General features: G+C 38.0%; 2 protein-coding genes and 1 long non-coding RNA gene across 6 annotated transcripts; 1 reads left to right on the forward strand and 2 right to left on the reverse strand.

The window, feature by feature from the left end:
- Positions 1-25: 25 nt before the first annotated feature.
- LOC105839044 (protein wings apart-like) lies at positions 26-6535 on the reverse strand. Its single transcript, XM_012685055.3, has 11 exons — positions 6352-6535; positions 3702-5482; positions 3237-3485; positions 2853-3101; positions 2535-2759; positions 2222-2444; positions 1763-1978; positions 1500-1679; positions 1198-1286; positions 961-1062; positions 26-870 (listed from the first exon to the last, which is right to left on the reverse strand). The coding sequence occupies exons 1-11, from the start codon at positions 6533-6535 to the stop codon at positions 721-723; spliced, it is 3648 nt and encodes a 1215-aa protein (XP_012540509.2). The 3' UTR covers positions 26-720.
- Positions 6536-8531: 1996 nt separating this feature from the next.
- LOC105839028 (ral GTPase-activating protein subunit beta) lies at positions 8532-18165 on the forward strand. 4 transcript variants are annotated; one of them, XM_028193298.2, is made up of 24 exons: positions 8533-8870; positions 9031-9451; positions 9537-9563; positions 9684-9898; positions 9966-10149; positions 10226-10486; positions 10709-10906; positions 11199-11303; positions 11381-11521; positions 11611-11849; positions 11942-12172; positions 12384-12537; positions 12822-12929; positions 13604-13705; positions 14011-14151; positions 14266-14280; positions 14374-14534; positions 14619-14792; positions 15016-15425; positions 15680-16091; positions 16201-16516; positions 16649-16912; positions 17045-17294; positions 17435-18165. In XM_028193298.2, exons 1-24 carry the CDS (start codon positions 8835-8837, stop codon positions 17562-17564), a joined length of 4695 nt encoding a protein of 1564 aa, XP_028049099.1. In that variant the 5' UTR covers positions 8533-8834; the 3' UTR covers positions 17565-18165. The 4 variants fall into 4 exon arrangements, with proteins under 4 accessions (XP_012540479.1, XP_028049099.1, XP_012540481.1 ...); XM_012685025.3 differs by lacking the exon at positions 9537-9563 and having other exon boundaries at positions 8532-8870; XM_012685027.3 differs by lacking the exon at positions 14266-14280.
- Positions 18166-18521: 356 nt separating this feature from the next.
- On the reverse strand, positions 18522-23469 carry LOC114255207. The gene is made up of 2 exons (XR_003626506.2): positions 23367-23469; positions 18522-20660 (listed from the first exon to the last, which is right to left on the reverse strand). It is a non-coding gene; the product is annotated as an uncharacterized LOC114255207 (long non-coding RNA).
- Between the last annotated feature and the right edge of the window lie 133 nt (positions 23470-23602).

Below are 23602 nucleotides of genomic sequence, written 5' to 3' on the forward strand. Positions count from 1 at the left end.
ATACAATTATAATTTATAAATTTACATTTACAAGGCTTATATCATAATATAATTTTAATATTAAAATAATCTTACGCATATAAAAGAAAGGGGGAGAGGGGAAATGTACGTTGAATTTCAGCCGGTCACATGTGACTAACGCTGTCGATCACTTAACAAAGATTTTTAAAACGCATTAGATATTTTTATTTTAAAAATTGATTGTACAATGTTAAGATCTCATATACAGAAGGATAAATCAGGTAGGCTGGCAAGAAGCTTATCGCATATTTTATTCTTCTTGGCAGTCTCGCAACTTTGAAAGGTGGCTGCTCGTTAATTTGAATTATTAGTGATACCGTGTAGACAGTAACGATATAATTGCGATAAGTGCCCTGTAATTATAATTACAAGTTTGTGTTGCGTTTCTATACATAATATTCAAAGCTACCCTATTTTATACTTAAACCTAGAATACAGGCTAGTTTCCAAATTGTAATTAAAAGAAATAAAAGGAGGAAAGGAAATAAAGATAATTAAAGTTGAATCAATAATAATGAAACCTACAACAATAAATTACGTAAGTGAATAAATATGTATCAAAATATACGCATATGAAACAAGTCCATCCATTGTAATAAAAAGAATTTTTCTCTGTTGGACAAAAAATATAACTTTGGCTCTTCGTGTACGCCAGATGAAAGAAAAATGCTGTCAGGTGCATGCATAACAATCAATCGATCAAGATGAAGTTAAGTCAAGCATCGTGTTGGTGTCCTCTAACGCTGGCAATGGTAACTCATTCTTCTCTTCCTCGATTCTGGCATCCGACATTTTTAGGAACTTGATTACCTTTTCGGTAGCGGCGATTCCGCAACTACTCACTTCGTTCTGAAACAAAAACGCGCAGAATGAAAGTTATAACATATTCTCTCGGATTTAAGACGGGATACAGAGATGCTTTTTAACAGGAATAATTACCGATGCCGTTAGATTCATGAAGTTGAAGAATTTTTGAAGTACAGATACCATGGTGGCGAAATTCTTGTCCGGTAGTCTACTTCGTACTAGCGACTCGTATTCCTGGACATAACACAAAAAGATTTATTAAGAAAAAAAATCGATGAACCTGAATTAAGTATTATTTGTTAAGAAATGATAAATTGTAAAATTAATTATAGTTTTTATTATACTTATATAATCATGTTTAAACTTTACCTTGTTATCCATTATTAAGTATCCAAGTAACAATACTACGTATGCTCCAATTAGCGTATGCTCCATATGTCGTCCAGCTTTTTGTAACACTGTGAAATAATAATTGGACGGTTATTGAAATCATAATTATATCAAAATAAGTATATTCGATTTTCTTTTCTTTTCCTTAAGATTTAAAACAATCGTTAAAAATTTATTTCTTTAAAAAGCAAAGCATTTTAATTTATTAATATTTGACAAACTGAGCAATATTGAGAATATGTAATGGTAGATGTGTATGCATGCGCAGAAGTAATACGAACATTTCGTAACGGTCTCTTCGATGAATTCTTCATGAGATTTAGTGGTGGTTGATACTGTTTCAGTTTGCTCAGAATCTTTTTTTCCATCGAGGATCGCATCAGTTTTTTGTTCCTCAGCACGCGCAAGTTCTTCTTGCTTGTAGAACAAATCAATCAATGACGCTACGCCGTTTTCTTCCGCTGAAATTAGACGAAAATTTTTTTTGTATTTCCAAAATTCACACGTGTGCTGCAGTAAAGAAGCATAAATCAGGTATACCTACCGTCGAAAATATTTTCTGATGACAAAGGTGCCTTTGAATCGATAAGAAGTCGTTTGTTATCGTCGCACTGTTCTACCAAATTTATTAATAGAATTAATGCAAGCATCATCATGTCAAACCGCTGCTCCTCCGGGAGTGATTCAGGCACGCGTAATAAAAGAAACAAGCTACAATCCAAAACGCCAACTTGTGCTCCAACTGATTTGCTACCAAAAGCTGTGTAAAAGATACGTATTCTTTTAGAATGAATAATTTTATAAGAAATTACATATATATATTAATAATAAAAATAAGTTATCTGGGCTGTATATATTAAATAATTTTTTTTAAATAAAATAATTAGGTAAGCCTTATTACTCAGTATCTTATCATATAATTAATAAATGAAAAAAGTAAATGACTACTTAATTGACCTAATTAATGAATGCGCTATAATATGTGATAATATTGAAATCTTACATTGTCCATTAAACCGATGGGTAAGATTGATGAGAACTTTAATAATTGCAAAAAGACATTCTCTAACAACAGCACCAGTAGAACTTTTATCGCTCGGATCTGTTGTCGGATAAATGGGAATCTCTTGTCCACATAAGTGATACAAACTAGCTAACGTGCTTACTAATATGCCTTCTTCATATTTTAATAAATACACCTGATTCTCTTCGTTCATATGTGTTACCTAAAAAAATGCAATATTTAGTCATTCGTCTTTGTAACACAGCGCGCACGGTATAAGATTGAAAAAAAGGAAGAAAAAAGAAGCACTTACATTTTCTAAGACGCGTAAACATCTGTCAACTTTACGTAATTTGTCTAACAATGGATCTGTCCAACCAGATCTTAAAACATTCTGGCTGTTAATATGACGGTGACATTCTCGAATTGTCTTTACAATATGCTCTAAGCCACCTAATTCTCGTAATTCTTCTTTAAACCATTCTCCAGCGCGCTTTGATGTAAGACTCAAAAGTGTCTCCATAGCGAGCTGACCAACCTGTTATGGGCGACGTATTACGAAATTATTTACAAATAGAAATGAGAGTATGTATGAGAATAAATATAAATAGAGAAAATAAAAATTACTTACGGTGATATTATCTAGATTCAGATGCTTGGCGTGTCCTTGAGCTTGTATATCAGCGCATAACTGACGAACTTTTTCTTTGTTCTTTAGTAATTCAGCATGACTGAGACCACAATCGTCAAGAGCATCTTTATGACTGGCATCAGATTCTAATAGACTTAACATTAGTTCCAAACAATCGCGATCAAGATCCATTGCCAGACGATCTTGACTTAAAACAAACATTACTGTAGCTGTGCACAGACCAAGACTCTGTAAATAGTAATAATAATAGTAATATAATTATGTTAAATAATTATCATAATGTATTAGAAAGTCAAATTAAGTATTTAACGTGCAATGTGTATGGATACATAAAGATAGATAGAACTTCGTAATGCGTTATACCTGATCTTTTGTTGCATCATGAAGGGCTTTAAAAAACTTAGCAACAGTTCCATGAGCACGCACATGCATACGAAATGCGGGAGCCATACATTTACTTGCTAATCGTATGGCTGAAAGGCAACGAGTAGCATTTGGATTATTTTCTCTCAAAGTGTCCAAGATATACTCCACATCATCATTAAACTCCTGGAATTCTCCACTCTCTTGTATCTGATGAGCTTTCTTTACATTTTTTACTACAGTATAGAACTGCAAGGCAAAATGGAGACTGAATAAATGTGTTGAACCAAAATGAATCATATATAAGATGATTACAATGCAATTTTGCATCTACAATTTCACATCTTATATAACTGGAAGTGACTACACATTAATTTAATACAAATAATTTTCTCTGTATAATAGAGCCTTAAAAAAAAACAATATTTTAAAATTTAATAATTGTATTGTACATAATATACTCACCCCTTTAACTTTTCTGCCACAGCGGATGCTTGTAATTGCGTCTACTTCATCCTCAAAATCCGCATCGGCCGCGGGATAAGTGACGACCCTTGTCAGCTGCGAGGGTTCGAACTCTTCCTCGTACGCCACCGGTCCCGTACTGCTGGACCCGGACGCGGTGGTCGGTGTGCTGTTTCCTGTGTTGGGCGTGTCCGGAGCAGTGGACTCTTTGTCGCTGTCGCACCACTTGTGCTTATACAGCGCCCGCCTCTTGTTTCCGTTTGTCGCGCCGGTTGAGCGACTCTTGAAAATGCTGCCCTTCTTGGCGGCAGGCTTGGTCGAAGAGATCGCGCTCGTCGACGGCGGATCCGAGCTCTGCAACTCCGCGACTGTGCTCGTCACGTGCAGCGGCATTTCGCTCTCGGCGTTCCCGCCGGCACCTTCGCTATCGTCGCTGCCCGAGAACCAGTCCTGGTCCACCAGAGTCTTGGCCGCGATTTCGACGGTGGCGACGGCGTCGCCTGTCCTTCCGCGAATCGGCAATTCCGGCTCTGATTCAGGATCAAGCTCTGCCTCCAGCTCGGGCTCGGATTGCCGCGCGACGTTCGCTGGTTCGACAGCGGCTTCATTCATCGGGACGTCCACGATGCAATGTCGCTCAACCAAGTTTGCGATGCTCTCCGGCGTCGTTTCTTCTGCGTTCTCCGTATTGTCAATGTCATTGTCGTCGATACTGGCACCCGATGTTAGTGGTGGTGCTACTGGTGGTACTACTGGTGACGACGGTGGCGAGGGTGACAATGATGCTGATGCTGGTGGCGATGGCGGGGGTGGTGGTCTCGTATCAGTAGAATCACTCGACAATATATCGATCAGCTCTTGAGTTGTAGTTGGCAGTGGCTGATCGCGTCCGATTAACGGCTCGATCGTCGGTTTGGAGGAATACGTTGAGCTGCAGTCAGTCTTAACGATGTCGTAGTGAGAGATAAGTGTGTTATTCGAGTCCGTCACCGATTTCCTCAGCGTCAGAGAAAGACCGGAGCCGTGGGAATTCGAAGTGGACGACGGGACTGTCGACGCAGGCGTCACGACAGAGGTCGTTGGATCCAAGTGCAGATTCTTGGCGCGGCTGCGTGTGGTCCTTCGCATGTCGGAATTCTCCAATGGAATCGAAACAGTGGAGACGACAGGTTGATGCGCGCGTAAGGACCTGTGATCGGACTTGAGCGACGTTTCTGTTGTATTGAAGGTCTTACGTTCGACGTCCACCTTCGAGGGACTAGCGAGGGGAGTGGAGATCCTATAAGTATCCTGATGCTCAGGCTCCTGGGTATCCTGATGCACGTCCCCGCAAACCAATCGCGCCGTACCCTTACATATTCTCAGAACGATCGGTGGTTTGCTCTCCTCTCGACTAGGAGGAGGAGCGTCGGGCGTGCTGCTATCTAAACTTTCTACTACTTTCTTAATTGGAGCATGATGCGACACAGTCTTTGCTGCTACAGCCTGCTTCTGCGCCGGTGGCTGCTGCTGCTGCGGGGGTTGCTTCGGGGCACGGGCTCTCCCATATTGCGAATCAGGTACTTGTCTGTAGATTGCCACATCTGGGCGAGATTCTTCTACCACAGGTGGCACATTCCGGCTCTTGAAGAACTTCTTCGGCTTGACAACCGGCGGATCCGCCTTGTTGTCTGGGTCGGTCTCGAAGGAGAACGGGTCCTTCCCGGGATTCACGCGATTCTGATTTCCATAGTCGAGTTTCATTCTCTTTGCGCCAAAGGCATGTATATCATCTCTCCTCCCTGGAAATAGAACAATTCTGCAAAGCTGATCTCGATGTCTTTTCGAAAATATCATATATTTTCCTTTTATACAGATAATTTGTTAAATAATTTTAATAATGAAATTTTATGCATTCTTGAGATTAATTATAACTTATAGAGAAATATTTTTAGTTAGTGATAAATGTTTAATTAGTGATAGCTTTTTTTAGTGATAAAAAAAGTACAAAATAATTTACACATGTTTATTTACGCGCGCGCGCGCGCACGCACGCACACACACACACACACACACACACACACAACACACGCACACACAACACACACACAAATATATTTATTTACAAATAACAACGCAACAAAGAACTGAATAATTTTGCATAGTTTAAATATAATATTGCACCTATGAAGCAATACTATTTTAGTAAATTTCTAAATAACCGAATGGAATATTACTCTCATTTAACGTTGAAATTATGTCATTGATGTGAGACCAACTAGTTGTGCCAGCTTCTAAAAATAAATTCTACCAATTTATATCATTTTTACATTATATAGAAATATGTAACAAAGATTGATTATTTAAAATTTATAATTGAAACTAGGAAAAGCATAACTCCACTGAATCTGTTTCATATCATCAAGGTCACAAAATACACAATACAAAAAATTCATGAATAATGACAAGCTAATTAATTCTTCCTCTTTCAATCATAAACACTGCAAGTTTCGTTTCCAATGTACAAACATTTCAGTGAAAAAAAAAATTGACGAGTTAGAACCCTATTGTTTACAAAGTTAACGTGCAACAGGCATTTCCTTCCGCGACGATGTCGCCGAGGGGAAAACTCACGTAAACACACACGCAATAAATGCGACAAAATGCATACCGTTGATATTCGTGCTCCTGATCGATGTGAAGGACGTTATGCCCCATTTGCCGACGGTGCCCGCGGACTTGGCAGCGGACGGCCGGTTGCTGTTCTCGCGGAAGAGCTTGTCGAACTGGATGCTGCCGGGCGTCACGCTGCTGACCTTGCGGCTGTAGGACTTGGTGTAACTACGGGACGTCATTGTGCGCTCGTCTCGTGGTGATGCCTCTTCGGCATCGCAGGCGTGACACGCGAGGCGACGATGACGCAATCTGTCTACCTATCTTCGTGCCCGTCGTCGTCGGTGACGGGCGGCTCACGACCACCAGGGTGCCGTCGCCGCGGCGGCCTCCGTGGCATCGACAATGGGGAAGAGCGCGCGAGGTCGCTTCTCTCCCCCTCTTTCTCTTACTCTCTCCTCCTCCACCTCCTCCTCCTCCGCGTGCGTGTCTCCGCGAGGGCGGTCGCGCGATTCAGCTGCTGCGGCGGGCGGCGGTGTCCCGCGGCGGTGCGATAACATGCACCGAAAACACAAACGCCATATTCTCTCCGAGCTCTCGCTCTCTCTCTCTCCTCTCTCTCTCTTTCTCTACTTCGACGCGCACACGGGACGGGACGTAACGGGGGCAGTTCTCTCGCTCGCGAGTACGTATTTCTCGCTCTCGCTCGCTCGCCCGCTCGCTCGATCGCGACGCCGAGACGACAAATTCGATTAGCGATCGGCAACGATCTCGATGATTCTCACACGGGGGCCGCCGAGCCGCACGTCGCCCGCACGGTAATCTCTCGGCACTTACTGCTGATGCCTCCTCGTTCACCGCTGTTGTCTCCTTCTCGTCGTCGTCGTCGCCTCCTCCACTCTTTTTCCGCTGCTCGACTACCATCAATTTCTGAGACTCGTGGGGATTATTAATCATCAACATAGATCTTGAGCCATCTGCCGATGTTTTTCGTTTCGGGATTTAGATATACGTATAAAGATGCGTATATGTATATATGTATGCCAATGTTGCAGGAGAGGGAAAGGGTCACACACGCATACACATGCACAGTGTGCAGAGTCACACTACGCGTGTACCACCTCCGCCGGCAGATAGAGCTACGCGCGTAGGCTGGCGTAGGCTCTCGGCTACCTTGTGAAAATTGACGAACACTCCACGACTCCGACGTGGGCGAGTGTCACGACGACGCGAACTCCCGGGGGGAACGTCGTCGTGACAATGACAGCGCGAATTTTGCTCTCGAGTCTCGAGGCCTTCGAGAAGCATAAGGAGAAAGCGCAAGAATCTTCGCGGCAATTTGTCATGGCGCCGCGCGGACACGCGATCTCCCCTGACGCGGAACGACGAGATCCGATTGGTCGGGCTCGGCAATTGCGCGATCGCCCGCTAGGGGATTTTGCCCGCGCGATTTGAAAGAGAGAGAGAGAGAGAGAAAGAGAGTTTTCTGCAACGTTTATGGTGTGGAAATGTCACATCACGTGGCACAAATGCCGATTTAACCGGGATTAATGTTGCTAATCAATCCAATAAATTGAGGCTGCGTTCGGAAACGTCACCCGAGTGCTCTTGAATATCATTTTATCCTTGTTTCACATTCAACAAATAACAATGAAAGAAAAATTCGCTTGTGTGTATAATAATAAAGCATTAATATATTATAAATCAGATTTATTTAAGAAATATTATGGATTTTCTTCTTCTTCTTTCTTTAAAAAATATTCGCTAAACTTTTAAGTTACAGCTTCCCTCTAAAAATCTTGTAATAAAAATAAGATTTGGAATATTTTTCTCAAAATTAAAGAAAAACATAAATCTTTAGTATTTTTAAGAAATTATTAATTTGTATTATTTATAAATGCACTATTTTTTTATTATATTTATTATAAATATTTATATCTTGACAACACAGTGGACTGCGAATCGTCGACTAGCCAATTAGACTGAAGCGGACAAAATCTGACGCGTAGTGCGATACAGGCTTCATATATATTGGAATGTTAACTTATGGCCTGTTCTTTTTAGCTGCACTGATGCACTGGTGCAATAAGTTAAAGTGAGACAAATATTTTGTTTTTTATTCCTGCACTGCTGCACTAGTGCAATAAGTTAGAATGAGAAAAAATATATTTGTCTTATTCTAACTTATTGCACCAGTGCAGCAGTGCAGGAATAAAAAACAAACCTATATTTTTTCTCTGTTGCACCAGTGCAGCAGTGCAGCGAAAAAGAACAGACCATTATTGTTAACCTGTCGAAGCCGCGAGCCGCCCTGTCAGAGTCAGCTGTCAAAAACGTGCGGAATGTCTCAGTGCCTGATCAATGACCCGACGACGCGCGTCAACCGTGAGATGCTGGACCACTCCAAGTGAAGACTTCCTCCTATCTGAGTCAGATCACGAGCGTTAATTCCAATTTCTTAACTTCAGTGTTCAACTTCGTGTTCAACCCCCACGCAAGCTGCTTCTTATAAATATAGGGCGTATAGGCGTATAATAATCTATGAATTTAGGCGTATTCAACAGAGTTAATCTCAAGGTGCTTATATCCCACAAATTTTCCATTTTAATTTACTTTTAGTTGTGTGAAAATGTACAATGTTTCGAATTACATTTATTCGACACGACTTTAGCTTGTATTTAGTACTCTTATTACTTACATATTTGCAAAACATGATAATGACATTTAATGCTTTTAGGATTCCCAAGGAGGGATGTATTCAGAATGGGCCTCTCTGAGCACTCTGATCCAACAGGGCTCGGAGGAGAGCCAGAGTGTGCTGGAGAAATTTCCGCCTGGCGCAGGGAAGGAGGTCGCTCTGTCCATAGTTCGTCAGCTCGCCGCGAATCTCGGCATCACCCAGGCAGGCGAGCCCAGCCCACTTTCCACCGACAAGGAGGTACAATGGTGTATGGAGGTGATTTGCTTTGGTCTGTCGCTGCCGCTGGCTGAGCATGACACCGTCAGAGATTGCGTCAACATATACTGCGAGTGGCTGTCAGCTTTGTACTCAACACCCAAGATCTCTGTGCCCAGACCGATCGTTGACGACCCAAATTTCTATGCCAGAAAGATCATAAGTCACTTTCACAATCTGTTTGTGCCGAGGAAGGGAGAAGGTAAGAATAGGCAAGACTTGATCTTCTTTTTACATATCAAATTTGCTATTGTCCTTTTTGATAAAGTTTGTTTTCTTTCCCAAAGTTTGGCCTTTTCTGTATCAGGATCTAGGTAATCCATGATATAAATATCTTTTTTTTTCTGAATGTATTTGTATCAATTTGCAAGATTTGTCTCATATTAATATTAGTAATTGTATGTAATTTTTTAATTTTTTAATAAATACTTTAGGTACAGACACAATAAATCGACAAGCCGTTCTTTGCCATCGGGTACTTAGGACTTTGCAGCAAATTGCACGAGGCCCAGCGACTCTGGAGAGAGAAACTTGGGAGAGTCTGCTATTATTCCTCATTGGTATTAACGATGCGCTGTTAGCACCGCCGGCGACTAGGGAAGATGCGGGAGAACAACTGTGCGAGAGGGTACTCGGTGTATTGCTAGAGGTGCGGAAATATTGAATCAAATAATAATATGAACGTTGATAAACTAATAAAAGGGCTCTTTTCTTAGATTTGGCTGGTTTCCTGCGAACGTAGTTTTCCTTCACCCCCGTTATGGCGAACGTTACGAGAATCCTGTCTACGTTGGCGTCACAGACTAGCTCTGGTGGAACAGTGGAACCGCGTGTGCCTCGCTCTTACAGCAAGGCTGCTTCACATTATGTATGGGCCGATGTTTCCCGAATTAAAAATAAGTACGTGCCATGATAGATTGCAACATTAACGAAACGTATTGTTTATAATGTAATAAAGGAAACCTTACGTTAACAGGCGAGGAAGACGCGCAACTAGTACCACCGACCATGTCGGACGAAGCGGTAGCGCAGGCATGGTACAGACTGTTACGCACTATCGGCGACCCTGTGGACCTGTGCAGGCCTGCCGTCGTTTCGCAGACCCAGGCGTTTCTGCAATATGCCATCGCCAGTCCCAATGTCATAGATCCATGCCAGCATCCATGTCTGCAAAGCCTGCCGCAGATATTTCTGAAGGCTATAAAAGGCATAGCGGGCCAGGTCGATGCTTTCCTTGGTAAGTCGACGCTGTCGATCCGATTGAACCGATTGGATTTGCGATCTACTTCCTTGAGGACTGCGCGCCGTAACTTGTAAATTGTAATTGCACAGACAAGGTGGTGTTAAATGTATATTTTCTGAAATTTGTTTCTGTCTATGACTTTCCTCGCACATCTGTTCGGCGCTTGCTCACTTGTATCTTTGGTGGCGGTTGCACATTGTCACGTACATGTTCTAGGAGTTTCACAGGCATGCTGTTGGGAAGAATGTTGCGTGTCCAACAACGTTACATCGGGAAATATCGGCATTGCCAGCAGCGGGGGTGTCGGATGGGACAGGTCGAGCAGCAGGGATCAGCCTCAGCCTTCCCCCACACCCCCAACTCAGCGCAGACTTGCCAAAAGTTTCAGTGTCACTCCTTCTGCAGTCACTAAGGGTATCTTTCAGTGCAATACTTTCTTTCGCTCTCTGATACGTTGATACTATCCGTTATGTCGACCAGTCGAGTGTTCTCTTTGCCAAGATTTAGAGACACAAATACTGTATAGCACTCATTTTGTATGATATTTTCTTTATATACTGTAATCTATACTCTCCTTATTCCATACTGTTAAAGTTTGCTCTAATTGTAAGACATACAATAATTGTAAATTATTAGAATCTTTGAACTAGGTATTTCGTTCGTTACTCTGTTACGAAACGTCCTGTAGAAACAGCAATATTTTCAGGAATTCCGAAAGCGTCGTTAATTGGATTGACGACGAGCCGTGTTTCTAGTACACCGCCGATGCTGATATCCAATTCTGGACCGTCGTCCGCTTCGAGTACCGCATGTAATTTCCTTTTTATTTACTAATTTACAGTTATCCAACAAAAACGTCTCCGTTTAATCACGTTGTGCGATTTACAGCTATGACCTCGCTTGGCCAGGATATCAGACCTCCCTTAGCTCCGGGACGACCCAAGTGCAATAGCATATTGCATCTTTTTGGGGAATGGTTGTTCGAGGCTGCGTTTATCGGTACCGAAGGTTGGTCGCAGAATTTGCCGCGTAAGTGATCATGTTTCTGCGAATGTGAGACAACATTCCACATGTGATTCTGTTTTTTTATAATGTGATTCTGATCGTTTTGTGTGCAGAACCATTGGGTGCCTCGAAGCGTCCATCCTCGGTGCTCGTGGACGGACCGAGTTCACTGCAGGAAACTGTTAGTGACGTACCACCGACACTCTGCATAGATCGTTACGAGTCCGGCAGAGCGGAGGCACTAGGTGCTTTGTGTAGAATTTTCTGCGCTAAGAAAACAGGCGAAGAGATCTTACCTGTGTATTTGGCCAGATTTTATCAGGCGATGTATCACGGCCTCAAATTCGACGAGGTATAATTTGTAGTTATCTCATGTTTCTTGGATAGATAGACTCGAAGAAGAGAGACACAGGTGTAACTTGCGTACGTTTATTTTGTTTTCAGTCTCGCGAATGTGGCGAAACATTAGCGAGTATTCTGTTGAATTCGGCTGATCTGTTCCGTCTCGATTTGAACGGTATACAAGTCTTGGTGCCGGCCGTGTTGTCCGCATTGGAGGTGGTTTTACCGGAAAAAGACTTGAAACTAAAATCTAATATGGTGTCGAAACCGGACCTGAGAAGAGCGTCGATACATCTGCTGATATCGATGTTGACGCTGCCTTTACATTTTCAAGTAAATATATGCATAAATATATGTAATATTTTTGCTTTCTTAAAATCTGTTAATATTTAATTGTTGTATAATTTATTGTATGAACAATACTCATGTAATTATGATGAAGTCTTTCTTAGATAAGAAAACAATTCATATACACATATATGCTCTTTTAGATTATTTATAAAAAGTATTAAAAATGATAATTTGTGTGAACATTTCATTGCAGAATCTCGCCATTAAGGAGCTTCCAGTCTTTCCAGGCACAAATTTCTCCGAAAAAAACCCCGTAACATTTTTACAATTAAAATCGAGGCTCATGAATCTGCTTATAAACGCTTTGCAAGTAGAAACCGATCCTCAGAATACACATATGCTATTAGGTGAGTTAATAAAATTGCAAGATTGTTATCGTTAAGATTATTTATTATTTAATTCTTGCTTTTGCAACATTTTCAATTTTGCATTTTTCTACATTATTCATGTTGATGATGACGGTTGACAAAGTTTTAATCTCTTTGACAAAGTTAATTTTGTGAAATTATAAAATTTCTTAAACACAAATTCTCAAAAAAGAAATCGAAAGACGAATAGCAATTGTTGAGATTTATGATTAAATATAATCTTAGATAGAAATAAATTTTATTGTATAAATAATTGTTACCAGGAGCTCTATTACTGAGTGTCCAAGATTCTGCAGCAGCGGAAGAAGTGGAGCAAGTCACACAACCCGACACGGTAGCTAGTGACTCGGCAACTAATTTATTATCTTCAGGTGCGTTCTTGATACTAAATGATAGTAGCTTATATTTGGCTAAATGCACTGTCCTGAGTTACTTAATAGTAACTCTTGTTTATGTCCAAATTTTATAAGTGATCTTATTATATGAGCACTATTTTTTAGAGTGCGGTATAAAACATTGCTTTATTGCTATCTTAGATAGAAAAGAAAATAATTCGTCCTCCTAGATTATTTATGAAAAGTATCAAAATATGATAATGTGATAATATGATAAAGAACGTAAAGTAGTAACTTCTGTCAAGTACTTTCTGTAAAGTAGTAACTTTGAAGCAATAATTTAAAGATTAATTTGATTAATTTTCTAAGTTGAATTAAATTTTATGATAATCCGATAGAATTGTTTTATTATATTTACATGTAACACCTAATTTCTCTTTGACGCTGATAAAATAGTAATGTATACTGCTACTTTTTTATTACAGTAATTTTTTTATCAATATTTATCAATAACTTACGAATATAAATTCAATATGAGGATGGAAATATTCAAATTCAATTATTCAATTATTTAATGCTTAATGTCACCTCTCATTTTATCAGCTTTACACGTGCTTATATATATATATATGAAATGTAAATTTTTGTTACGAGTTTTGTGTTCCGTTATGCGTTTTGCCATTGTATCGTCTTATCATCGCTTAATATAGTCACCAGCGATTCGGCCAGTCAAATAAGTATATCCAGTGATCAGCGATCAATTGGCGATGCCTCTGACATTGCAACTCTTCAAGAGGAATGCATTGCGTTTGGTAAATACGATTTTTCTTGCTACACATACATTTCATAAAAATCGCATTCGAAGACGTTCGTAGAACATGAATTCCTGCTTGTCGTTTATGTTTTTTATTATTTTTTGTTCAAGGTACTTAAAAGATATGTATTTTTTCTGTTTTTCTTTTCTGTTTTCTGTTTTCTTTTATATACTTGGAATTTATTCTATAAATATTTTATGTATGTATTTACGTATGTATGTATATATTTATTTCTACCAAACATAAATCTGTAATATTGTGTTTATAGACCTAAAGATTAAATGAGAGGAACATTCTTACAGACTCTGCCCATGCTCTTTTTGTGCGAGCAACGTACTTGGTGTGTCATCGTTTGATATCATCGTGGAAGACTGATCTAAATATCTCTTTAGCAGCACTCGAGATGTTGTCAGGATTAGCACGCACACGCATTCGTGAAACAGGTAGCGAGATTAATGCAGATCTTGTTTGCAAGATTTAAATTTTGTACATACATATAATTTTATACGCAAGAAGTACTTATCTCTGTCTCTTGTTTCAAATAATTCTGCATGCAGCAAGGAGACTCACAGGTTCGATATCATTGTCAAACAAAAAATTCGATAGCCCTAACGTTGAACGTTTCCTGGAGTAAAATTCGCTTCGTAACGTTACGCATGTTGCAGATGCTTTGGAATGCAAGCGAGCGGTAAAATGGTTGTGCGACTACATTTCGTATCAATGTTGGCGTCCACCCCCAGCGCACTCCAAGGATCTCCATTCGTCTATCGTCGCGGCGTTTAATTGCCTGACAACTTGGCTAACCGCTCATCCGCAATTGTTACAGGTTGGCGATTTTTCAGAGATGATTTACGAAATTGATCTTGAAATTTTACATACATTAATTTTCTTTTTTTCTCAACTGTTGAAGGACAAAGACTGCTTGACCACAGTATTGGAAGTTGTTGAGCTCGGAGTGTCCGGCACCAAGAGCGTCGGAAAGCCAGGAGAGCCTATCAAGATGAAAGATGAGAAGGAGCTAAAACCAGCATCCATGCGTGTGAGAGATGCTGCCGATGCTCTTCTTACTATTTTATTGGAACAGGTTTGTTTGCTGAAGTATACAATCTATTAAAAAGATACACGAGTGCACGCAGCAATTAAAAATATTAAAGTTAGAAGTTTAAAGTTAGAATTTGAGTAAGATTTATATTTTAATTATAAGATTTTTTATTTGAGATTTCAATTAAAAAAATTTTTTTATCCGAGATTGAAGAAGCAACTTTTTCCTAATTTTGTCGAATTTATAATTGTACTTCTCTTCATAGGTTGGCTATTTTCCCAGCGCTTGCGGGGCACAATCGCTCTCGTCACTGTTGGACGAGGTGTCTCTGCTTCGGCATTGCAACAGCTGGACCGGCGGCCGCGTGGCACGACAAGCAGCTGTTGAGAGATTTCGTTACTTTGTGTCCGAGAATGCGATCGTGTTGGCGTTGCTGGAAGAACCGTTGGGAAACGATCAGGATCCTCAGCCAACTGTGACAGTCCTAATTCGCGGGCCGTTCGGCAGACACGCGTGGACAATGCAGCTCCGTCATTTGCCGCGTCATCGATCCAGCATCAGAAGTATAAACAACAATCCCGGTCGACCGTTGCCATTGGCCGAAGCCGCACCGCGAACGGATTATAAACCAAGATTCTTCCCAGATAACGTGGATCGTATTCCTCATTGTAAAGTGTAAGTGAATGTCTGCAGATCTTAAACCAAGAACTTTATTCTAATCTATAATTTATCTTAAAGCTATACATATTCAGATTTGAGTAATTAAAATAAAATAAATTAGAAAATATATATAAATTCTGAAATATATAAATAGTAAAATTCTGATTTTCATTTGAAATAAATACTGGACTATCTAAAGTAAATGTAAATATCCTAATATATTTGGAATTTGGAATCACGTTTTAAATGATACTTAATCTTTATGGCAGAGACGAATCGATACCTAGTCTGGAAGCAGTTATGAGCGATAATGACGCAGTACGAGATGAACATCAGATCCTCGCGCAACTTTTGGAACGCCAGATAACTCTTGAATCGAAGCATGATAACGGTAACGTAAGAGTCGCGGAAGACAAAACCGACGAATGTGTACCACCTCAGGTTTGCCACGAATTCCAAACGGCTCGTCTATTTCTGAGTCATTTCGGTTTTTTAAATATGGAACCTAAAGAGAATGAGGAATCGGGAAGCAGCGGGCTAATTGCTTTAGATCCAACCATCCCTGGATTCTGTATGGACTTAGAGACTCTGGATAATATCAGTCCGCGAACGTGCGACACCGTTCATATTTTTTACGTGAAAGCAGGTCAAAAGTCTGCTTCCGAAATACTGTCGAATGTGGTAAGATATTGGTTTTTTTCTATTTTTACATAATTATGTTATTATATCTGTGTGTTATGTTTTCTTTATAAAAGATGATATATCATGTTACCTATTTCTTTGATCGTAGCTGCATGAGGAGAATGTGTCGCCAAACTTCTTGGAATTCTTAAGCTCTATTGGTTGGCCCGTTTCCGTATCCGCTCATGCAGGCTGGACGGGCCATGTGTCAACCTCGTGGAGAGTAACAGCGCAGCTGAACGTGCCACAGCCAGCTCACAGCAATCACGGTGGAGCACTTTATAACGGTGACACTCACGTGATGTACTGGGCAGATGTGAGTTCAGAAATTGCGTTTATCGTGCCTACGCAATCATATCTCATAGCTAGTTCAGACTCATTAGAGGAAACCAGTTATAACAGCGACATCAGTACCAGTGGACAAGGTAAATCTTGATGACGGAAAAAATTGATTTAAAAAATCTGTATTTTTTAATTTGCTTTTCTATTCTCTGATTTGGATTATATAACAAATTCAATTTATTTCTCAGAAGCACAGTTTATATATTTTATTGCAGCGTGGTTCGAGAGAAGCATCAGCGAAATTACGGACACTCGTAGCAGCGGGACATCACAGAACACGACGCAGACTTCTAGAGCGATGTCACTTGATCTGGAGAAACAGCCATCGAGTTTGTCGGGAGCAGGCACAACGAATTCCTCGAGTGCGGATCCTATCAGGCCTAGAAGGTCGACAAAGCAATCGCTGCCGTTTCAAACTAATACAAAGATTATGGTTGTGTGGTTGGAGAGCCTGGAGGATCATATTCAGTTTCCGATTGGTTCGTTTTTCCTTTGATAAATAAAACGTTACCATGCAATTAATTAATCTGAACATTTTATTACATATTTTGTTATTATCTTGTATATTTTTCCTCTTGCATATAAAATCAAACATTTTTGTTGGATTGTAGGCGATTTGCTTCCTTCCACTTACACTGGGCTGGAACAATCGAGGATGCTGCAAGCTACCGATGTGCACGTTATTTTCCTTCAAGCTCTAGCTAATGGATTAATGCGGGTCAGATTGCAAGGACCGGTTTCTAGAATCAATTTAGCAACACCTTTAATCGATGGAATGGTAGTATCAAGAAGAGTCTTGGGGACTTTAGTTAGACAAACAGCTCTTAATATGGGACGTAGGAAAAGGCTCGATAACGACAGGTAACATATATAAAAAATAATATATATATTTGTATTTCGTTAATTATATTACTTATTTGTATTAAAATAATATACACACTTTTATTTTACATAAAATGTATAAATGCATATATATATATATATAAATATTCATGTTTCAGTTATCATCCACCTCATGTACGAAGACGTCTAAAAATTCAAGAGATGGTACAAAAATATAAAAGAAATTTAACAGATCCGGAGTTATTAACGCTTTTATTCAGCAGCACTCAAACTTATCAAGTCAAATAGAAAAATTTTCAAGAATCTCACAAGACTTAAGTCGGAGACAGTGGTAATCTAATTTCTGTGCTGCTGTAATGACGAAGTTTTTGAAATTTAAAGATTAATTTATATTTTATATTATACTCAATATCTTGAAGGTAAAGTTATCTTCAATTAAAATAGCCGAGAGAGGATAACATGTTTTGTTATTTTTAGAAAATGTAAATAAATTTTTTTTATTATTATTATAAGTTGTTAGTAAAAAGAAAACAGAACGAGTTTTCTATCTGTAACTATTTCTTATCGAGAGATATACTTATTATAGTAACAGTTCTTTACTTCCAACATTACTTTACACATTTTAGAAGAAAGAATGAAAATAATTTATTTATACGAGCCAAACTCAAGTTTCGATTGAGCCTAGTTAGAACTCAATCGATTCAACCGTTACCGAGATCTGATAATCGCTTGCAAATCATCGTCTCGCGTAAAGATATACGGGATAGTTTCGCGTTGTGCGTTTATTTGGCGCGAAACACTATCGTGTCTCTTGATTATTTAATGAAAAACATTCTATATGTAATAGTCTCGAAATTTATAATGCATGATAAAAAATAAAATTAAAAAACAATTTTAATATTACAATAAAATAGAAAATGTTACGTGATCATATCTTACAAGTTTAAAATAAAATATTTATGAAACTACAGTAAAGAAAAGTTATAATTATTCGAAGAAAACTTTATTTACATTTTCTAATAGTTCTCAGCTTCTCATTAATTTTGTCTTTCAAAGCGTTTTGTATATATGTATAGAGATGAGATTTATATATATATATATTGAAATCCTTGAAAGTGTGTGTGTGTGTGTGTGTGTGTGTGTGTGTGTGTGTGTGTGTGTGTGTGTACACACATACACTTTCAAGGATTTTAATATAAAGTTTTATTGTAGCTCCCGGTGACTTTGTATACAACTCTGAAAACGACTTAATTATTCTAAAAACGATAAAAACTTTTAAAATGTTATTACGAGTTGCATTTAACTAACTCTTGATAAGAGAAACTTATGACAAAACGAGACAGAAAAGTGATATAAATAAATGTTTCGGAAGAATATATTTTTGAATATATTTTTTGTTATATCATTTTTACTATGTGTATCGCGCACATAGGTATATAAAAAGCTTTTTATATTACTACTTGTAAAACCAGTATTGTAGATAACGTTAAGTAAAATAAATTATTCAAATTTCATTTAATTAAAAATACTTTAGTATATATAAATATAAGCGGAAAAGATATATTTTATTTAATTAATTTGTATGATTATATTTTACATATAAAAAACTTATCTTGTGCAATATATAATACACGTATATGTATCAAGTTGTTGTTTTAATGGATCATAATATTTGAAGTTGTCAGCATCTGAAAAAAAGAAGATTAATTCTAAGTTCCTGACGGTTTACTTTTTACGCAATGGAACGCAAGAATTTATTCGGTATATATGCATGATTACCAGACCTATCAGACGTCTATAGTTACAATTCTTCTCTTTGTTTTGTTCATATGGAATTGTAAGATGATTGTCATGTAATAAGAGATATGCTTGATAAGATAATTAGTGATTCGTTAATTTTCTTTATCTACATTGCTTCTAAGTAATGAATTATATACATATCAAAAGAGCAAAAGAAAAAATCCATCTTATACTATACATAATATTCAACAATTTTATATCACCGCAAGAAGAATATCAAGTCTTTATAACGCTCTGCTGAAGCCGGCCCAATGAATCGGTTGAATCATTTCTTAATCAATGATTTGATCGAGATTTGATCGTACTATTAGTAAGCAGAATACTTACCGCATTTGCATTGCTCGTGGAATTCCGGGTAAAAGACGCCTTGTTTCAAGGAGAAGTTTTTATGCAGAAATAAGAACATCTCCGAAGTTAGTATCTCTACATTATTAAGGATTATGATCTGTTAATTGCAAACTATTATCATACAAAATTATTTACAATTAGGAAAATTTCGTAATTTATAGTTCGGAATTTATAATGAATTAAGTGTTAATAATTACTTCAATAGCGTGTTATTGATATGAGAATTGAAAGTATAATTGTTATACATATACTATCTGTTCACTCTAAAACAGGTCGTTGTCTGTGAAACATAAAATTACGTCATGCAAAAACAAGAACTGTCACTAATAATTACTCAGAGTCATACTGTCGAGTCATTGACGAGATAAATGTTATATCGCACATGTATATTTTGCTTTCTGTTGTCGTGTATTCTTATCTCGCATATTTATATCTCTAAACCAGCGCTTATCTATCTCATGCATTTATGTATTATATGGATATGTACATTCGGTATTTTCATATTTTGGAACAATATCACGTGTTGACTGATAAAAGAATTCTTGCATTTTTCATCACCGTTATCATTGGCGAGATATATTTTGTTCGCGTTTTAACGACGGATACTAGCTCTTACTATGCAGAACAAAGTGTTATACTGATTATTAGTAATGACTTTGTTAATAATGCTTTGTTGCAATTTTATTGATGAAATTATACTGAGAAAATATTTTTGTTGGTATTTTTAGCGCCTCGTTATACTCGTAATAAACGCTATTATTTGAGCGGAGTTATGTAACACACTGTGAGGTGCTACTACCACACAGCCATTCTTAAAATATTAGTTCCTGTTGCATAATTTACATCGAAATTAGTGACGTTAATCGACGCGTATACGCACGAATTCTCTCTCTCTCTCTCTCTTTCTCTCTTTTTCCTCGAATTGTATGTACGATATATATCTTTGTACCAGAAGAATCTATACTATCCGATGGATTGTCATATAACGGTCCGAGAATTTAACAGAGTGATTCAGCGTTTATTTCTCGTCTAGAGGCGATACATAACTGTCCACTTAGCTAGTACTTAATCGTCATAGGACGCACGAATCCATTGTCTGAATTCAGTTGTCTCTCACATTGTAATACACCGTGTTGCACCTACGTGCCAGCGCATTCACAACGAAAATGCAGCTTAATTGTCTGGTCACGTTTATCATCACGTTGATAAATCGCTGATTAACTTATCAAATAACATCTGTGAAATTATATAGAATTAATAATTGTTAGTTTTTTTAACATGTGAAACGAAAAATTAAGATATTGAAGAAATGCGTTAGAAATTTTGTTGCAATTTTACCAATCTAATTAATCATTGATTAATCGTCTTAATCGATCGTCATCTTATCAAGTAGTCTTGACCATTACTTTTACCGTTAACGCAGATAGAATTGTTCCTTTCTTAATACATAAAATATTAGATCGGGAATAATGAATCGTGTAGCCAGAAATTTTGTCTTGTCGAGCACTTTTATAAATTTAATTATCGATGATTAACTTTTTCTTATTAACTACAATCTTGTGAATAAATAATAAATAACAATGAGTAGAATAATCAATTTTTCAATTGTTCGACATTCGACCAAAAAAGTTTGTGCTAAATTAGGCAAAAATATATTATGAGTTATATATAATTAGAAATTTAACAAGGCCGGTTGAGTTAGTCATCGATTAAGATAATCGAAGTTTGATTGAGGTCGTTCCAACAGAAGACAATGTTTTTTCCTTTGTTTTTTTTTTCAACGGAAAGTCTGAAGTCAATTTTTATAGTCAATTTTTATATAATAGATTTTTTGGTGTTTTCGTTCTCAGCAACTGTCAATAGTCCGCATTTGTTTTAAATGATTGTTTCCGCGTTATATGATACGGCACATTTTCTCAAGCGGTAATGTTATCGCACTTATCACAAAGAAATTGAAGATGATAGCATAGCTGCGACACGTCAGCCGTGTCCACCACGCACAGACTTGCTGACATGCAACTTGTACTCAATTTCGTATGTTTACGTGCCACGCTTAAATGCCGTATAAGCAGATTTATTTTTGATCAGTCACGATTTGTTAAGATTAACGCCGATACAATTTCGCTGACTGTAGACGCACGGAAATAATCTCTAATGTTTTCATGACCCCGTGGCAACGTTCTTTCTCCCCCTTTCCCCAGTGAAAATTGTTCTCAAAATTTTCCAAAATTTTTGTGTAACTTTATAACTCTAGACAATTTCTCAAACATTTATTTATATAAAATATCAGGTAATTTTATACTTCATAAAATACTTCATATCAAATATTTGAGAAATTAAAAAAAATCATTAAAAAATTCCAGAATTCACGTAAATAAAAAATTATAAAAAGAGAGGCAGACTTTCTCAGTGTTTCTGAAAGGTGTTCCAATTCATACAAAAATTCTGAAAAAAAATTTACTCTGAGACACTTCTCTCTTTTTCTCTCTTTATTTCTTTCTTGTTGAAAAAACATTTTCATATAAGAACATATAAATATATATAAAATATGTTCATATGTTTATACTATATAGTTTATATGAACATATTTTATATACATTTATGTATATTTTTATGAAAAATTTTTTATATACCGGGCAAGAAAAGTTGGTCCTCAAAATTGCACGAGATTTCGATCCTTGTAATTTTGCTCACTTGTCAGAAACGACATTTGCAACCAGCAAGTTTCTCACTAATGAGAACTCTGCGGCCGTGAGATGAAATCATCGGCGGCACGCATGTGGAAAAGATCATTTCGCGCGCGCGCGATTGTGTGTGTCTGTATGTGTGCGTATGCACGCGTGTGTAATTTGTACTTAATAGCACTAAGATCCATAAGATCGTGTTATGTGTACGTGTTTGTATCGAGATACACGATTGCATGAATCTTCAAGGTTCCCGTTCGTCGCGTTATGTAAACGCGCTTTTCGATAGTCATCCCGCGCTAAACGCGAGATTCACATTATATAAAAATAAAGTATTGCGCAACGTTTTCCAGATTTATCCGCGAACAAAAGTAGAAGAAAGATGCAAAAAAAAAGAAGAAAAGAGTTCAACTTGACCCCGAGAGATATCGCGATCGCAAAGATAAGATTCCACGTTCCTTAATTGCGAATATTCTTATTACAAATGTCGTGGACTTTGCGAGCCGGGAAGTGCAAGCTTGAAAAATATTATTTATTTAATAATAGAGAAAGCAAATATTTACAATTTGTGAAATTCAAGATAATATAATAAATCCAGCATAATCTGCCAATCTCTGATTTACAGAAGTTCCGTTGACAATTCAAAATTTGCCTCGAATGTTAGAAAGCAGCACATTCTAATTAACGATTAAGTCGGTTAATTGTTAGATATATTTATTCAGGTAAATTTTTAACAGACCGGTCTCGTGTCAAGTTAAACACGATGACTAATGATGTGTAATGATAAATATAAGGTATAAAAATGTTGTCATCCGCATGGCAATGTTACACCATTATGCGCAATGTCACGCCTTATCTCGCATGAATAATACACGTAATCGTTGGTGATTCCGTCTTTTTCGCCGCGAATTCAAGTCCCACGCCGAATTGCGAGTTCGAGAGGTCGAACTATGAATTACGAGAATGTGATTTAAACACAAATCGGGATTGTAAAAGGCTTTTTATCTGTCAATTCCTGTCGACTGATTTATTAACTTAAATTTATAAATTGTGCTACCTGTAGAACTCAAGATTAATCACACCTGCAATATTTCTTAAAAATTATTTTAATTATAAGAATTACATTAGGGGTGATCAATTCTGTACGTTTTGCAGGTGACAATTCGTAGATTTAATCGGCTAGCGTTATTGACGTCTCATTCTTAAATAAACAGAGCAAAAAAATATAAATCAGAGACAAATTATGTAAATTTTTTACCTTGTCACAGGTTCGTATTCCTTAGAGGTAAAATTTCTTCCGAAATCCTGAATTCTTTTTTTCGAAAAGAACGCAGACACATGGACCATTTCGAAGACACCGCGTTGGCATTGCGCCAGCAACCTCCATCGCGAGAAATAACGGGGTCAGGATGACGATCCATAGTACGCAACGTAGGAATCGTCGTCGGCGACGTAGCCGCGTGAACGTAGCCGCGGGACGCGGCGCGACGCGCG

This window comes from Monomorium pharaonis, chromosome 9 (genome assembly GCF_013373865.1).
Source record: "Monomorium pharaonis isolate MP-MQ-018 chromosome 9, ASM1337386v2, whole genome shotgun sequence".
Lineage (NCBI taxonomy): Eukaryota > Metazoa > Arthropoda > Insecta > Hymenoptera > Formicidae > Monomorium > Monomorium pharaonis.